The following is a 14,663-nucleotide window of genomic DNA, read 5'->3' as shown; positions in this document are numbered from 1 at the left end:
TCTTCATTTTTATATCAACTATTAAAGGAATGGATTTTTTGGTTGTTAATTTTTGCTTGTTATAGTGGATTGTTATAGTGGATGGAGACTTTTTTTGGAGGGGAAGAGTAATGTTCTTTATTAATTTAAATTCTTATAGGAAAAAGCTTAATTTCTTCACAACTGACTTACCTAAATTTCTAAATTTACTTTGGATAAGGTAGCAATAAGATCAGCTAGATTGCATCTTGAAAACATTATGCATGAAAATAATTCTTAGTTTTACAAAGAATTTTAGTGGTTTTGTCTTTATGAAAAAAGTATATACTTTTGTGATCATATTTTTGGGGCTTATTAAATTTAAAACATTATTATATCCAAGAAACTAGAAATTTAATACTATTGTTTAGTTAAATGTTCATCAGTGATAGAAAGATCTATGAAAATATGTCTAGAGATTGGCAGATATTTTTCAGTTGTTTGCTTGTATCACCTAAATTATAAATACATTTCTTCATTTGAATAAGTAGTTGCTGCATTCACTCTTTGTTTTTATTTGACTCAATGTCTATAAAATGTTTCAACATAATCTAATGTCAAATGAGTTTTTGTTTCAAAATATATTGTTATATTTCAGATTACAGTGTAATGTATTGGAAGTTATCTCTCCGTCACATCTCAATGGCATTGCTAATGGACATATCAGCAGTACAGATGGAGAAACAATTGTCATCAGTGATAGTGACGAATCAGAAACACACATCAGTTCACCACATAATGGGTAAATTTAAATTCTAAAATTTATATTAAAAACTGACAAATGTTTTCATTGTATAAAATTGTTCTTTATTTTGGAGGAAAACTTGGTACTTTCCAGCCAGTTAAACAATATGTTCAATAGGTTCATTGTTGTTTGAAATTTTAAACTGATATTTAAATAGTAAAAAACTAATAAATTTTTTTAATGAAAAATCTTAAAAAATGTTTATCAGATGGTTGGGAGAAAGATATTTATATTAGAAACTATTGCTGTATATTGAATTATTTTATCTATTTGGATAACAACAGATTATCCAAATCTCAGAAATTAGTCATTGTTTGATAATTAAGCTTATTTTCCCATAAGATCCATATCTTATATTTCTTTAGAAGATATAACGTGCTTCTGTAAGATGCATACATATATGTCTTGATGATCATCATCAAGCTTCAGCAGTCCTTTCTATTTATTATTAGAATTGTAATAAGTATGGCTCTTTCCTCAATAAAAGTGGTGGCTGGGAAAGGAGGTAAGGAAGTAAACATTTATGGTAGTGCCTTGTATGGACTAGAAACTATACTAAGAAAGCAGTTTACAAATATTAAAATTTGGAAGCTGAAGCAAGTAGAGATTAAGTAGCTTGCGTAGGGTCATACAACTAATAAATGCCTGGGGTTCTGCACACTATCCACTGCATCAAATGTGTATAGAAATATGGATTTCATAGATACTTTACAACTGTTCATTTTTATCATTGAAAATTCACCACTGTTTTCATCTGAAACTGGTAAAACTGATATTGATTCAGATGGATTTTAAGAGATTGTGAAAGGGATTAAATTATGATTTTTTTGTGACTATCATTACTAACTAATAATAGTAATTATCACATAATAAAAGTGATTGTTCAAGTGAATTACCTTTATTTTAAAAAAGTCTTTTTATCACTTTTTAACGACTACAATGCTAGAGGAAAATGATGAACAAGGCTGCCCCAAAAGATATTGATAGCTTATTGAGGGGTAGCTTTCTTTCTGTATCAGGGACAGTTTGGGAATTTATCTTTATGGTTTTTCTCAGTCACTAATGAGAAAACCACACAACTGATAGTCTTTAAATTATTACCATTCCATTACTTATCTACTGTCAATTAGGGCCAAACTAATATTTGCCAAAGATAGTACTTAAATTCTTTTAAAGCACAGTTCAGATTCTATTTTTATATAAAGGCTTTCTTGATTTCCCCTAGTTGTTAACTGCTCTTTTTCACATGAAATTTCTTGTTGCAAATCATTTATTATTTCAAAGTACTTACTTTGTACTTATTTATCTTTCTGTATGTTGTATCCCTTTAGTAAATCATAAAATTTTTCAATCTGTGTAGATCAGGGTTTCTTAATATTTGTTGAAAATTTTTAATAATTGCATTTGTGTGTATAAGTATGTATGCACATATACGTATGCACACACACATATAGTTTCCTTTGCAATTCCATGTTATTTTATCTTATTCATTTAAAAACAAATGTAAATCTCTGGTCTAGATTTTAGCTTTGCATCCCCATTGTTTTGTGTAATGTCTGACATGTAGTAGGCATATTACATATGCCTTGATGAATTGATTTGGATGAATACTATTATGCAGCATTATGAATGGTATTATAGTAGTTTATATGTAGCTTGCCAGTCCCCTTTATGAGTTTTTAAAATAAGAAAGGTAAGTAGGAATTGAAATTGTGAAGGACTTTAAATGCCAAAGCAAGAAATTTGTTTTTTTTATCCAGAGGCAATATGGAGTCACTGAAAACCTTTTGAAGGGACACCTTAAAAAGGAAGCTATTGCAGTAGTCTAGCTAAGCAGTGATGTGTGCCTAAAGTCAGAAGCTGTGATTAGTGGAAATAATGAGGGGCATAAGAGATTTTATGGAAGTAGGATTGATAAGAATTGATAACTGACTAGATAGAGGTATAAGGGGAGAGTCGGATGACTCAAATATGATTCCCAGATAATAAACCTGTATCTTAGGAGAAAAGTTCAAGTTGTTTTAAGGAGTGAATATTAAGGTAATGTTGTATAGCAAATAGTAGATTATATGGGAATAGGGTGTAGGAGAAATATTGGGTCAAGAATTTTTAAGAGTCATTTGTATAGAAATGATTGAATTCATGGGAGCTGATGAAGAGGGAGGGAGAAAAGAGAAAAGGATTTAAGTCAAGAAATGTTTATTATATGATGGGCACAGTGAGATATTAGAATACAAATATTGGCAAAAAAAATTGTTTTATCTCAAGAAGCTCACAATTTAATGAGGGAAATAATATGAAAATAACTACATATAAACAAATATAGTCAGAATAAATTGGATATAATCTCAGAGGGTAATATGTTAGAATTAAGGAGCACTGGGAAAGATTTCTTGCAAATCATGGCATTTAGCTAAGACTTGAAGGAAGACAGAAAAGACAGGAGAAAAAGAGATGAGGAAAGAAAGTGTTCTTGATGTGGAAGACAGGGAAGAGCAGGGAGGCTGTTTTCCAGAAAACACAAAGGATGTGAAGAGTTTTAAAAGTGAAACAGGATTTTTTGTTTGTTTGATCCTAGATATAATAAGAAGACACTAGAGTGTATGACTTTGGGGCATACTTGTGATTCTCAGAAGATAATTTGACAGTTAAATATAGAACAGAGTAGAGTTGAGAGAGAGAAATGAGGCATAGGAAGTGGCCAGGAGTAAGATCCCCCTCCTAAAGGGTAATTGACAGTTATGTCAAAAACTGCCAAAAAGTTTTTAAGTTTTAAGTTTTAAGTTGTGATGGATTTAGAAATCATATTATATAGAATTGATAAATTACTGGGAGATGAGGAAATGGAGTAAAAACATGTAGGGTCATTTATTTATTACAACTATTAAAAAAACAACAACCTAATAATCAAACAAGTTGTCAAACTAAAAAAAAAATTTGTTCTGTGTCCTCTTCCTTGTTGTTCTATAGTATTGCTACTTTCACCCTGTTTTTCTTGTTTGTTTCCTTTTTTCTTTTCAAAATACAATTTTAGTCACTGTTTTTTATAATTCAGATCATGCTAATTTCAATTATATCAGTTCATTTATAGGTCTATCCTTATTTGAAGCCTTTAAAATTCTATTTATGGGATAATCCTGCCATTTTACACCTCTTATATAGGTTGTGTACAATTTTTTGTATTAAAAATAAGAGCATTTGGGAACCTTTCTTTTGGAACTAGATCCATTTTTACCTTTTTATGATGCCTTTGGGTTAGAATTGGTGATGAAATTGTTTAATTATAAGACATGATTATGTTTTGAGATTTATTGTATATGGGCATATTATTTGGTGAAATTTAGTGTTGTTTTTTTGATCCTTAAAACACTGTAATAGAGATATTTTCCCCATAGCTTTCATCAGCATTAGAAATTTCTAATTTTGGCAGTCTAATGGGAATAAAATGGTTCCCTACAGTGGTCTCTTTATTTCTTAGGACATTTGAGAATTTTTCATGTATTTTTTCCTTTAAAAATTGATAATTCTTGTCTATAGGTCAGTGCTCTCATAGACCTTTGTCTGATATATTTTGGGGGCAGAGACAGGATCAGACTTGTCATTTCATTGGTGATGGGGAACTTACTGGCAACTGCTGGTTTACTCATAGTCTGAGAGAACTGCTTGATTCACTGAGAAATTGAGTAAGTAGCTCATGGTTATTCAAATAGCTAGTATATTATATGTGTCAGAGGCATAGATCCTAAGACTTCCTGACTATAGGAGAAATATTTGCTATTGAATACATATTTCATATAATTTTGCTGCTAATGTTTTTTTCTATTTGATTAAAAATATTTCTTATTTCTGTTGTGAATCAAACAACATTCCTTTGATTTTTTTAATTCAGCAATTCAGTTTATTTCAATTGAAGCATGCATATATTATGTACCTAATACTTGCTATAAAAATACAAAAAAATGCAAAAAAGGACACAGTTTCGATTCTCAAGGAGTTTAAATTCTCTAGAAGAGATACAACATTTACATGAGTAAATATAAGATGTGTACAAAATTAAAAGAAGGCTAATTTTTTTGGTTGGGGCTGAATTTTTAGCAAATAGCCAGCCCATTCCACAGTCAGTTGTAGAAGAAGGCCTGAATGTTTAAGAGATTGAACTTTTTGTATTTTTCTGTGGAGAAAGAAGAGAAATATCTGCTAATTTGTGTTCCAAACTTCTTGAAGAGGAGATAATTCCATAAAATCATTTAGCCAGTCAGAGCAGAAAGATTGTTGGTTAACTTAATAGTAATCGTTTCTCAGGAAATTATTGATTTATTTACATGGAGTTGTGAAGACACCTCTCTAGACTATCCAGATTTCTTAACTGGCTTGTGCCCAGTCCTGACTGATCAAGATATATAAAGTAATAATATTTTACTTTACATTTTTACATTTTACATTTACTTTACATTACACTTTATATTTTCATAACACATAACTTTTTAAAAAGTATCTAATCCAGACTGTTAAGTAAAATGGGGATAATATTAAGAAAAAAACCTATAATTTTTAAACCTATGTGTTATCTATTCAAATGTGACCATATCATTCCAGTGGCTCTCTATTATCTCTAGAATCAAATAGAAATCCTCTTTGGCTTTCAAAAATATCAAAACCTGGCCTTTTCTCACCTTTCTAGTGTTCTCTAATCTTCTTATACCTTATTTCTTCATGTATTTTTTAATCTGGTGACACTGGCCTTCTTGTTCATCTCAGTCCTTCACACCTAGAATGCTCGCCTTCCTCAGATATCTCTTCCTCTTTGGTTCTCTTGTCGTCAAGAATCAGTTAAAGTGATAACTTCTGCAAGGAGCCTTCTAAGTTTTTCTTAGGTTTTTAGTTCCTTCACTCCAAGATTATCTCCATTCTCTTTATTTTATTTGTTCTTGTTGTCTTCCCCTTGAGATTGAGTATCTTGAGAGCAGGGAACTATTTTTTGCCTTTCAACGTATCCTTAGTTTATAGTAGTAGTAGTTATTTAAAAGCTTATTGTCCAGCTGACTCCCCAATATCAAGCTGTCTGTGTGTCTATTATGTTCTGGGACAATCACTCATTAGCTCAAGTTTCACATTTTAAGAGGGGTGGTAAACTAGAGCAGGATCCAACAACTTTAATAATGTTTGCAATGAAAATTTAAAAGTTAACTGAATTTTTAGCTTTTTTTTTTTTTTTTTTTTTTTTTTTTTTGGTGCTGAGGCAATTGGGATTAAGTGACTTGTCCAGAGTCACACAGCTAGGAAGTGTTAAGTGTCTGAAAACAAATTTGAACTCAGGTCCTCCTGATTTCAGGGCTGGTGCTCTATTTACTGTGCCAGCTAGCTGCCCCTTTAGCTTTCTTTTAAGGAAACTCCTTTAAGGGAGTTTGGGAGGTAGCAAGAGAGAGAAGAAAGGACATTGCTATAAGACACTGGTTTCCAGAGTATCAGATCACTGGCCACTTTAGTATTATTACACAGGGCTTTTGGAAGGTTGTCATACTCTGACAGAGGCTCTAAAAAGAAACGGATCAAATTTGAAAAGGGTACTTTTTGATAGCAACCTTTGCCCAATATCAAAACCTAAACTCACTCATCCCTTTTTAAGGACATAGGATAGGACTGAAGTTGCTTATTGAGGGGTAAATAAGAGGAGACAGTTGTTTTTTTTTTTTTTTTTTGTCTTTGATTTCTTGACCTGGTATACTAAATAATGATTTATACTTGGGGTCATTGAAGATCATCTAGTCCAATTTTTTATTTTATTGATCAAGAAACTTGGGCCGAGAGATTGGGAATTTTCCTGCTCATTAAAATGGTTTCTCTTTTGTGTCTTTAAAATTCATTCTTAAGTATTATTCATCACTCTTGAAAATGACTACTATGTGATTTTCCCCTCTAACTCTTTGAAATTTGCTTTCCAAAAATCTTCTGTTACTATACTCAGTTAAAAAAAAAAAATGTTACTAGTACTTGTTCCAGTTTTGCCAAAATTCTTCTCTCCTTGAATTTTTGTCTTGGCTTTAGTGACTTTTGGAAATGGGAAATCTGATCAGGAGGAAGAAAAGAGATCTAAAGAGTGATCATTTGCAGACTGTGCAATACATAATAAGCAGTTCCCTTTTCTTTGATGAATGTCTTCAAAATTAAAACAAATTTGAATCAATCAATAAGCATTTATTAAATGTCTATATCGTGTTTGGAACTCTGCTAGTGGGGATACAGAATCAAAAATTAAGCAATCCCTGATTTTAAGGGGGCTTATATTGTATTGTAGGAGGCAACATATATCTATGTTATGTACAAAATTAGTAAAAGATGATTTGGGCCCAAGGCATCATCAGCTAGAGGAATCAAGAAAAGGACTTGTGTAAAAAAGTGGCACTTTTAACTGAATTTTTTTTACTCAAAAGTGGAAGGAGATAGTTCATTCATGGAATCAAATCCTGGAAGCATCAGTGGAGGAAAAAAAACACAAGTGATTTTTGTGATTGGGTTATACCATTTTTGGAAAATAACCATTGGGTTTATATCATTTTTGGAAGCAAATCATAGCCCTGATGCAGAGGGCATTTCATATATGTAGGCATATATTGAACCTCTTTGTGAAAAGCAAAACAGCTAGTAACTTCTTGAGTTGCCTTAATGATAATTTCTTCCTTTAAAAAGAGGAATTCTGTTCTGGATCTCATTCCCAGGATGGAAAATGATGGGAACCTTGGGGAGAAATTCTGATTATTTATTCCTAGAATTAGTGATAAAGAAAACAATTTGATAGGTAGCATAGATTTTGGGAGAAGCTTATTTCATAACATCAGGAAAAACAGGTAGGGATTCTATGGATTAAAATTCTATGAGGGAAGTCAGCCCAAGAAAGATGAGAGATTTCTTAAGAATGAATTCTGAAGGCATAAAATAGAAACCATTCCACTAAGAAGACTAGTATTTTTCTGAAGAGATTGATATCAATGCATAAGAAACATAGAAATCAATTTAGATTTAAACAAGTAGTATTCCGAAGGTAAAAGCAAGACCTCTGGAGGAAGATGAGATTACAGATTTTTATTGTGCACAATTGGATAATTTCCTCTAGTTCCTTTCAGAAGCTTTTAAAGAGAAATTGCTGGCAAATCCCTTCTCTCTAATTTTCATTTGCTTTCTTGTCTTTTGGCTGCTTCCCTATTGCTTACAAACAACATTCTCATATCGTTTACATCTTCAGAAATTTGTCCTTTGATTATTCCATTCCAGATATATGTTGTCCTATATCTTAACTCCTTGAGAAGGCTATCTACAGTAGATGCCTCTTTTTATCATCAATTGAGTATAAACTCTTTCCTCCAAATTAATCAGCCAAGATAGGTGGTCACTCCATCCTTGACTTCTCAGGGAGGTGAGAACCCCAAAAAGGAGGTGATCACGCCCCACCCTGACTTCTCAGGAAGGGAGGTGAAAGCCCTAAAAGGAGATCATGCCTTCCCCGACATCTCAGGGAGGGAGATGAAAAGCACCAAAGGGAAGTGGGGATTGCTAGCAGTTTTCTGGGCTGAAGGGTCTTACTAGAAACAGGTACAAACCCATCAGCATGGGAGGTATTACACAAACATATAGCAATAACACACAGGCTATTAATGATGACTCTCTCCACAGCCAGTGCAGGCTCAGTGTGATGTAACAAACATGAATTGTACTTGCAGGTAGTGATATAACAATATAAATCAACATGGTGTTATAAAAGATTTCCAAAAGTCCTAGAAGGGAGGGTATGTAAACAACAGTCACACATATGTTTTCTTCGGCAGCCAAGAGATAGTCCAAAATCAATTTGTTTTCCATTGCTTCACATTTCAGGGAATCCAATGATCCCTGCAAATTTTTGAAGTCCTGCAGCAGTCTTTTTATGTGTTAGGGAATCCATTGATTGCTGCAGATTTTGAAGTCTGCCACAGTCTTATCTTTTCTCAGAAAATCCAATGATTCCTGAGGGTTTTCAAGTCCTACAACAGTCTTATCACGTCTCAGAGATCCAGTAATTCCTGAGGGTTTTGAAGTCCAACAATTTTTGATGTCCATGAGTCAAACGCCATAACTGCAATGCTCTTTCAGTGGTGGGCACAGTCAGCAATGGAACCACCTGATGTTTCTTGGGTCTTCTTCATTTCAAGGGTCTGCTCCGTCTCTCTCCAATGGACAAGACGAATATGGCTCGTTGGCACTCGTCGTATCTATGGAGATACAAGCAAACCCTCTCCTCCAAGCAGTTCACCTATCTGGTCCCTTCCATTTACCACTTTCTGGGTCTCTCCACATAACCTGGTGATTATCTAATAAAGATAGTGGAGCTGCTCGCATTGGGCACTGCCCTTCCAGTGAATTATAAAACCTGTCTGCCAGAGCCAGTGCATCTTTGTCAAAAAACAAGAAATTAATAGTATAAAAAGCTAGATTTAGAAGTTCTCTAGGGTTACCTGTGGCTCCCCCTTTCTTTTGTTTTTGGAGGAGCATCTTAATGTCTTTGTTTCTCCTCTCTACTATTGCCCTTAAAGGGTATGCCAGTGGTGTATAACATCTGATACTGTGCACAAAAGTGTGCAAAATGTTTAAAAGTATATGCAGGTCCATTATCTGTTTTTATTGCTTGTGGCACACCTATAATTGCAAATGCTTGTATAAGGAATTCAGTGACCACTCGGGTTGTCTCTTTTGCTGCTGGTATTGCAAAAGTGAATCCTGAAAAGGTATCTATCACAACGTGGATAAAAGACAGTCGACCAAAAGATTTATAATGGGTCACATCCATTTGCCAAATTTCATTGGGTCTCAAAGCATTGGGTCCCTGGAGGCAGTGTAGGATCATGGAAAGGAAGGCAAGCTGTACAGGCTTTTACTATGCTCCTAGCTTTCTTTCTTGTTATTCGAAATTGTAAACATAAAGTTCGAGCAGCCTGATGATATTTAAAATGAGATTCTTGGGCTTCTTGAAATAAAGAAGTATTGTCCAACATAGTTAGAAGGCTATCTGCCTTTGAATTACCATCAAAAATAGGACCTGGAAGTCCGCTATGAGAGTGGACATGTAAGATATAAATCCTACCTGGATGTTTTCTCACTTGTTCTTGAAGTTCCTTAAAGAGCTGATATATATATTAGAGGCTAAAATTTTATTTGGGCTGTGGCAATTCTTTGTACCACACCTACTGAATAGGCCAAATCAGATATAAGAGCTAGAATGATTGCATACAATTCATTCTGCTGAGTGGACTGAAAAAGAGTTCTGACTACTCTCTTTATAGTTAAGTCATGAAAGTATACAGCACAATTATTATGTTTTGATGCATTTGTAAAGAAAGTTGGTCCTTTAAGAGGAACTTGAGAAAGTTTTTCTTTAAGAATCCATTGCCAATTATGTAACAGTCTGATTATCTTTAATGGAGAACTGTGTGTAAAATTTGGAGCTGTGGCCAATAAAATTTGCCACTCTGGGATGATTTCACAGCATACATTAATTTGTGCATTAGTATAAAAGGTATATATCTTGTCAGGTCTTATTCCAGATAATTGTACTGCTCACTTAATGGCCTTTAATAAAATTCTAGTTACAAGCACTGAGTAAGGAGTAAGGCTTTGTTCTGGTTGTGCCAGGAAGTTCACCCACTTTATCACACTGTCTCCTTGATGGACTGCTGTGGGTGCTTCTTGTGTAGCAAAAACTGATATTTCCAAAGATTTTGAGTGACTCTTTCAACCACATTGGATAAAGCCAGTTCATCTCTCAAAGCCTTCTGAGCTTCTTTTGTAAGCTGACATGGTGAGTTTAAAGCACTGTCTCCCCTTAAAATATCATATAACAATTGCAATTGATAGGTAGTCAGACCTAATACTGGTAGCATCCATTGGATATCTCCTATCAATTTCTGAAAATCATTTAAGGTGTTTAGCTTCTCTGTTCTTAAGGACAGTTTTTGTACTGTAAGCCCCTTAGATTATACTTCATATCCTAAATATTGAAAAGGAGCATGTCTTTGAATTTTTTCTGGTGCTATGTACAATTTGTAATTCCTTAGTGTTTCTATGGTCTTTTGTAGACATGCTTCTAACATTTGTTCCTCAGGTGCACATCCTAATATATCATCCATGTAATGTAGTAACATAACTTTTGGAAATGCTTTTCTTACTGGAGTAAGAGCAGTAGCAACATACATTTGATACAGAGTAGGGCTGTTTTTCATTCCCTGTGGCAAAACTGTCCATTCATATCTTTTATAAGACTCAGCTAAGTTAATGCTGGGCACTGAAAAAGCAAATCTTTTCATATCTTCTTTATCCAGAGGGATAGAATAGAAACAGTCCTTAATATCTATGACCCAAAGAGGCCATTCTCTAGGCAACTGAGTAGGAGAGGGAAGTCCAGGCTGAAGAGTTCCCATAGTTTCCATCTGTTCATTTACCTTTCTTAAATCAATCAACATTCTCCATTTTCCAGATTTCTTTCTTACAACAAATACTGGGGAATTCCAAGGACTTAGAGAAGGTTGTAATTGTCCTTGATTAAGTTGCTCCTGTACTATATCTAATAAGGCCTAAGGGCCACTGTTCTATCCACACTTGTGTATCAGTTTTCCATTGGACAGGAACAGGTGAAAGTGTTGGCAGGCCTTCAACAGCAGCCCTGCCTAAAAAAACCAAAGTACTCATTTGTAATCCTAATTGTAGTAAAATGTCTGTTCCCCATATATTGATGGGGGTTTTTTCAACTATAAAAGGAGTAAACACTCCTGTTTCACCTACAAAAGTCCATCTCAAAGGGGTAGCACTAACTTCAGCTGCTATTGTTCCTCCTACTCCAGACTTATAGGTGTCTGCTTTAATCTTTGGCCAGTGACTGGGCCAGTTGGCACCTCTAATGACTGTATGATCTGCACCACTGTCTACCAATCCTTCTAATGGTAGGCCATTTATATAGATAGCATACGTCAGTCAGCTGTCACAGCTGCTTTCCACTATATTCTTGGATTTCGTTGCTCAGAGTCAGAATCTGGGTGAATATCACCAGCTTATTAGGAGTCATCAGTAAACCTGATGCTACTATTTCTCCTGGTTGATAGGTCACACATTGTCTACCTGTATTAGTGACTGGGATATTATCTACACATTCCCTAGTTTCCCACATCAGTGTATGGATGGACACTGTTTTATAAGTACAATCAGGAGGTGAAATGATAAAACCTACTGTGCCTGGAGGCAAGCGATCCATGGGCTGGAGAGGAATAGTTTTCACCTCTTCAAGGGGTATCTCAGTTGTCCCAGCTGCATTCTCTCCAATTGTAATCCCTTTCTCCCATCAGATGGCTTCCTGTCTGATTGGTCATATCTGGGTACTGGACTTCTAGGCACTCTCTGGGTATACCATTGGCTGCCATCATGCCCCAAGTGTTTTTTGCCTTGGGCCCTGGGGCTGGGCCCCTCATCCTGTTTCCTTGAATCAGTCTACATTCTGAGGCCCAATGGAAGCCTCTGTTGCATTTTGGACATGGGATATTGGGTCTTGTTCTCCCACCCTGTTTTCTCATTCTGTCTCTATACCAACATTGAGCTTTCAGATGCCCTACTTTACCACATTGAAAGCATTGACGAGTATCTCTGGAAGTCCCTTACCAGAAGGGACCCTGTCTTCCCATGTTGGAATTTGCATCATAACCTGGCTATAAAAGGGATTTGTGCCTACCGTGGCACAGCGTCTTATGATCTCTAAAAGAGCATCCTTGTGTAGTTCTAGTATAATTCTTCTACAAACCTCATTAACATTTTCATTAGCAAGTTGTCTTATCATAATGACTGTTACTGCATTTTTACCATTAGTTCGTATGACAACTGTCTGCAAACATCCCACAAAATCAGCAAAGGGTTCATTTGGTCTTTGTACGATTTTTGTGAAAGCCTCACCCTTGTCGTTTTTACCTGGGAGAAAATCTCACGCTTTGATAGCAGCAGCAGCAATTTGCTCATATGCTGCTATGGGGTAATTAATCTATACTGAAATTTCTGCATAAGAACCTACACCTGTTAGTTGATCGTAGGTGATTGGAGGATCAACTGCACTATGACTATTTTGTTGGGCTTGTATCCTACAGAGCTCACTATGTTCAGAAAGCCACAAATTTTGTCTAGGTTCTAAGCATGTCCTTGCTATAGATTTCCAGTCCCTAGGTGTTAAGACTTCATAAGCCAAATTCTGTAATAACATCTTAATATAAGCTGATGTAGCCCCACAAAGAGTGCACGCAATAAGAAAACTGTTTGGTTCTACACACGTATATTGTATCCAAGATATACTGTAACCTATTCAACATGTAAAGGATTGCTTGCCATCTGGGGGAGGGGGTGGAGGGAGGGAGGGGAAAAATCAGAACAGAAGTGAATGCAAGGGATAATGTAAAAAATTACCCTGGCATGAGTTCTATCAATAAAAAGTTATTTAAAAAAAAAAAAAAAAAGAGTGCAAGCCTTTTTCAAGTCTTTGAGGATTTCTATATCAAAAGGAGTGTATCTTCTACTTTCTTGACCTGAAGAGTTAAACTGTTGAATCAGAGGATACATTCCTATTTTCAAATCAACTAAATCCTGCCCTTCTTCTGTGGCTTTAAGTAGTGCCTTTTACAATCTAGTCATAGGAGGGGTTGATTGTTGGGGGATTGGGAGGGAGGGGGCGTGGTGCTAGTGATATCACTGCCCCTCCCACTATTCCTCCCTCCATCCTGGAAGGTGAAGTTGGTTTAGGCAGGGTTGAAGGTGCCTTGTGAGAGCAAGAATCACCATACCATTCACCATGCCCTTGAACCTCACTTACTTCCTCATGTCCTCTGGTGATATTGCCATTAATCTATTCTTTGTCTTTTCCTCATACTTCCTCATCTGGTTGTTCTTAAAACTTTTCTTTTTTCTATAACTTGCAGGATTCTTTAAGGCTAATTGTATTATATTCTTTAAGGCTAATTGTATTATATTGTGTGTATATATATAATTGTATTATATTCTTTAAGGCTAATTGTATTATATTGTGTGTGTGTGTGTATATATATATATAATGTTTCCTTGGAAATTGAACCAGGACCTTTATCATTGTATCTCCTACTAGTTTCCAATTATCTTGCCCTGTATCTTCTTCCTTTAAGAATCAAGAGGACATGTATTCTAAGGTACCCAAGAGTCTAGCGATCTGCATCCAAGTTACAATTAAGCTTTGTCCCTTGATCAACTTAAGTATGCTTTTCCCCTCGGGATGGGGATAAGAGTGGGGGAGAATCTTTTCCTAATATCTGCCCCATTTCAGCTAGAAAAAATTACTAGTTTAGCCCTTAACAAAGTAAGTTCCCTGTTTGTTTATTAAAATACTCACCCTATTTCCTGGTCCCTGGGGACTTCTTCAGTGAAATGAAGGTCTTTGGTCCATGCGTTGGACACCAAATATGAAGACCGAGTTAGCACCCTGGGTACCTTAGAATCAGCCAGAGTCAGGATAAGCAAAAGTCCTTGGTCTTTATTCTTGGTCTTTAGGAGTAGAAGTGAATTGGATGGACGCAGTATCTCTACGATCTCCTTCTCTCTTGTCTACCACCAAAGTCAACTCTGGCTTGTCTTATTCACCCCTTAATCCTTCCCACAATTCTCTGTATACACCAAAAGATTGAACCAGGACAGAATAGTGCAAAGGATGATTTTCCAAGCATATGCTAATAGAATATTGTCCTTAAGTGCTCAGTTGTTAGTCCTCAATGCCTCAACTCAGAGGAGTTTCAGCCCTTTACAAATCTTTAATTCCACTTTCCCTCCTCTTCCTCTTTCTCTCCTATTTTTGTATCCAATGGGGTGTGTGTGTATGTGT

At 35.3% G+C, this 14,663-nt stretch overlaps 1 protein-coding gene across 4 annotated transcripts in view; it reads left to right on the top strand.

Moving 5' to 3' along the window:
• BAZ1A (bromodomain adjacent to zinc finger domain 1A) overlaps positions 1-14,663 on the top strand; it is a 109,747-nt gene that overhangs the window by 23,314 nt on the left and 71,770 nt on the right. For all 4 annotated transcript variants that reach the window (XM_051977974.1, XM_051977972.1, XM_051977973.1 and 1 more), the window contains one exon: positions 617-760. In XM_051977974.1, the coding sequence (XP_051833934.1) occupies positions 617-760 (144 nt within the window). The remainder of the gene's footprint in view (positions 1-616; positions 761-14,663) is intronic.

Source organism: Antechinus flavipes, chromosome 2 (genome assembly GCF_016432865.1).
Source record: "Antechinus flavipes isolate AdamAnt ecotype Samford, QLD, Australia chromosome 2, AdamAnt_v2, whole genome shotgun sequence".
Taxonomy (NCBI): Eukaryota; Metazoa; Chordata; class Mammalia; order Dasyuromorphia; family Dasyuridae; genus Antechinus; species Antechinus flavipes.
This window is presented reverse-complemented; position numbering and strand designations above follow the sequence as displayed.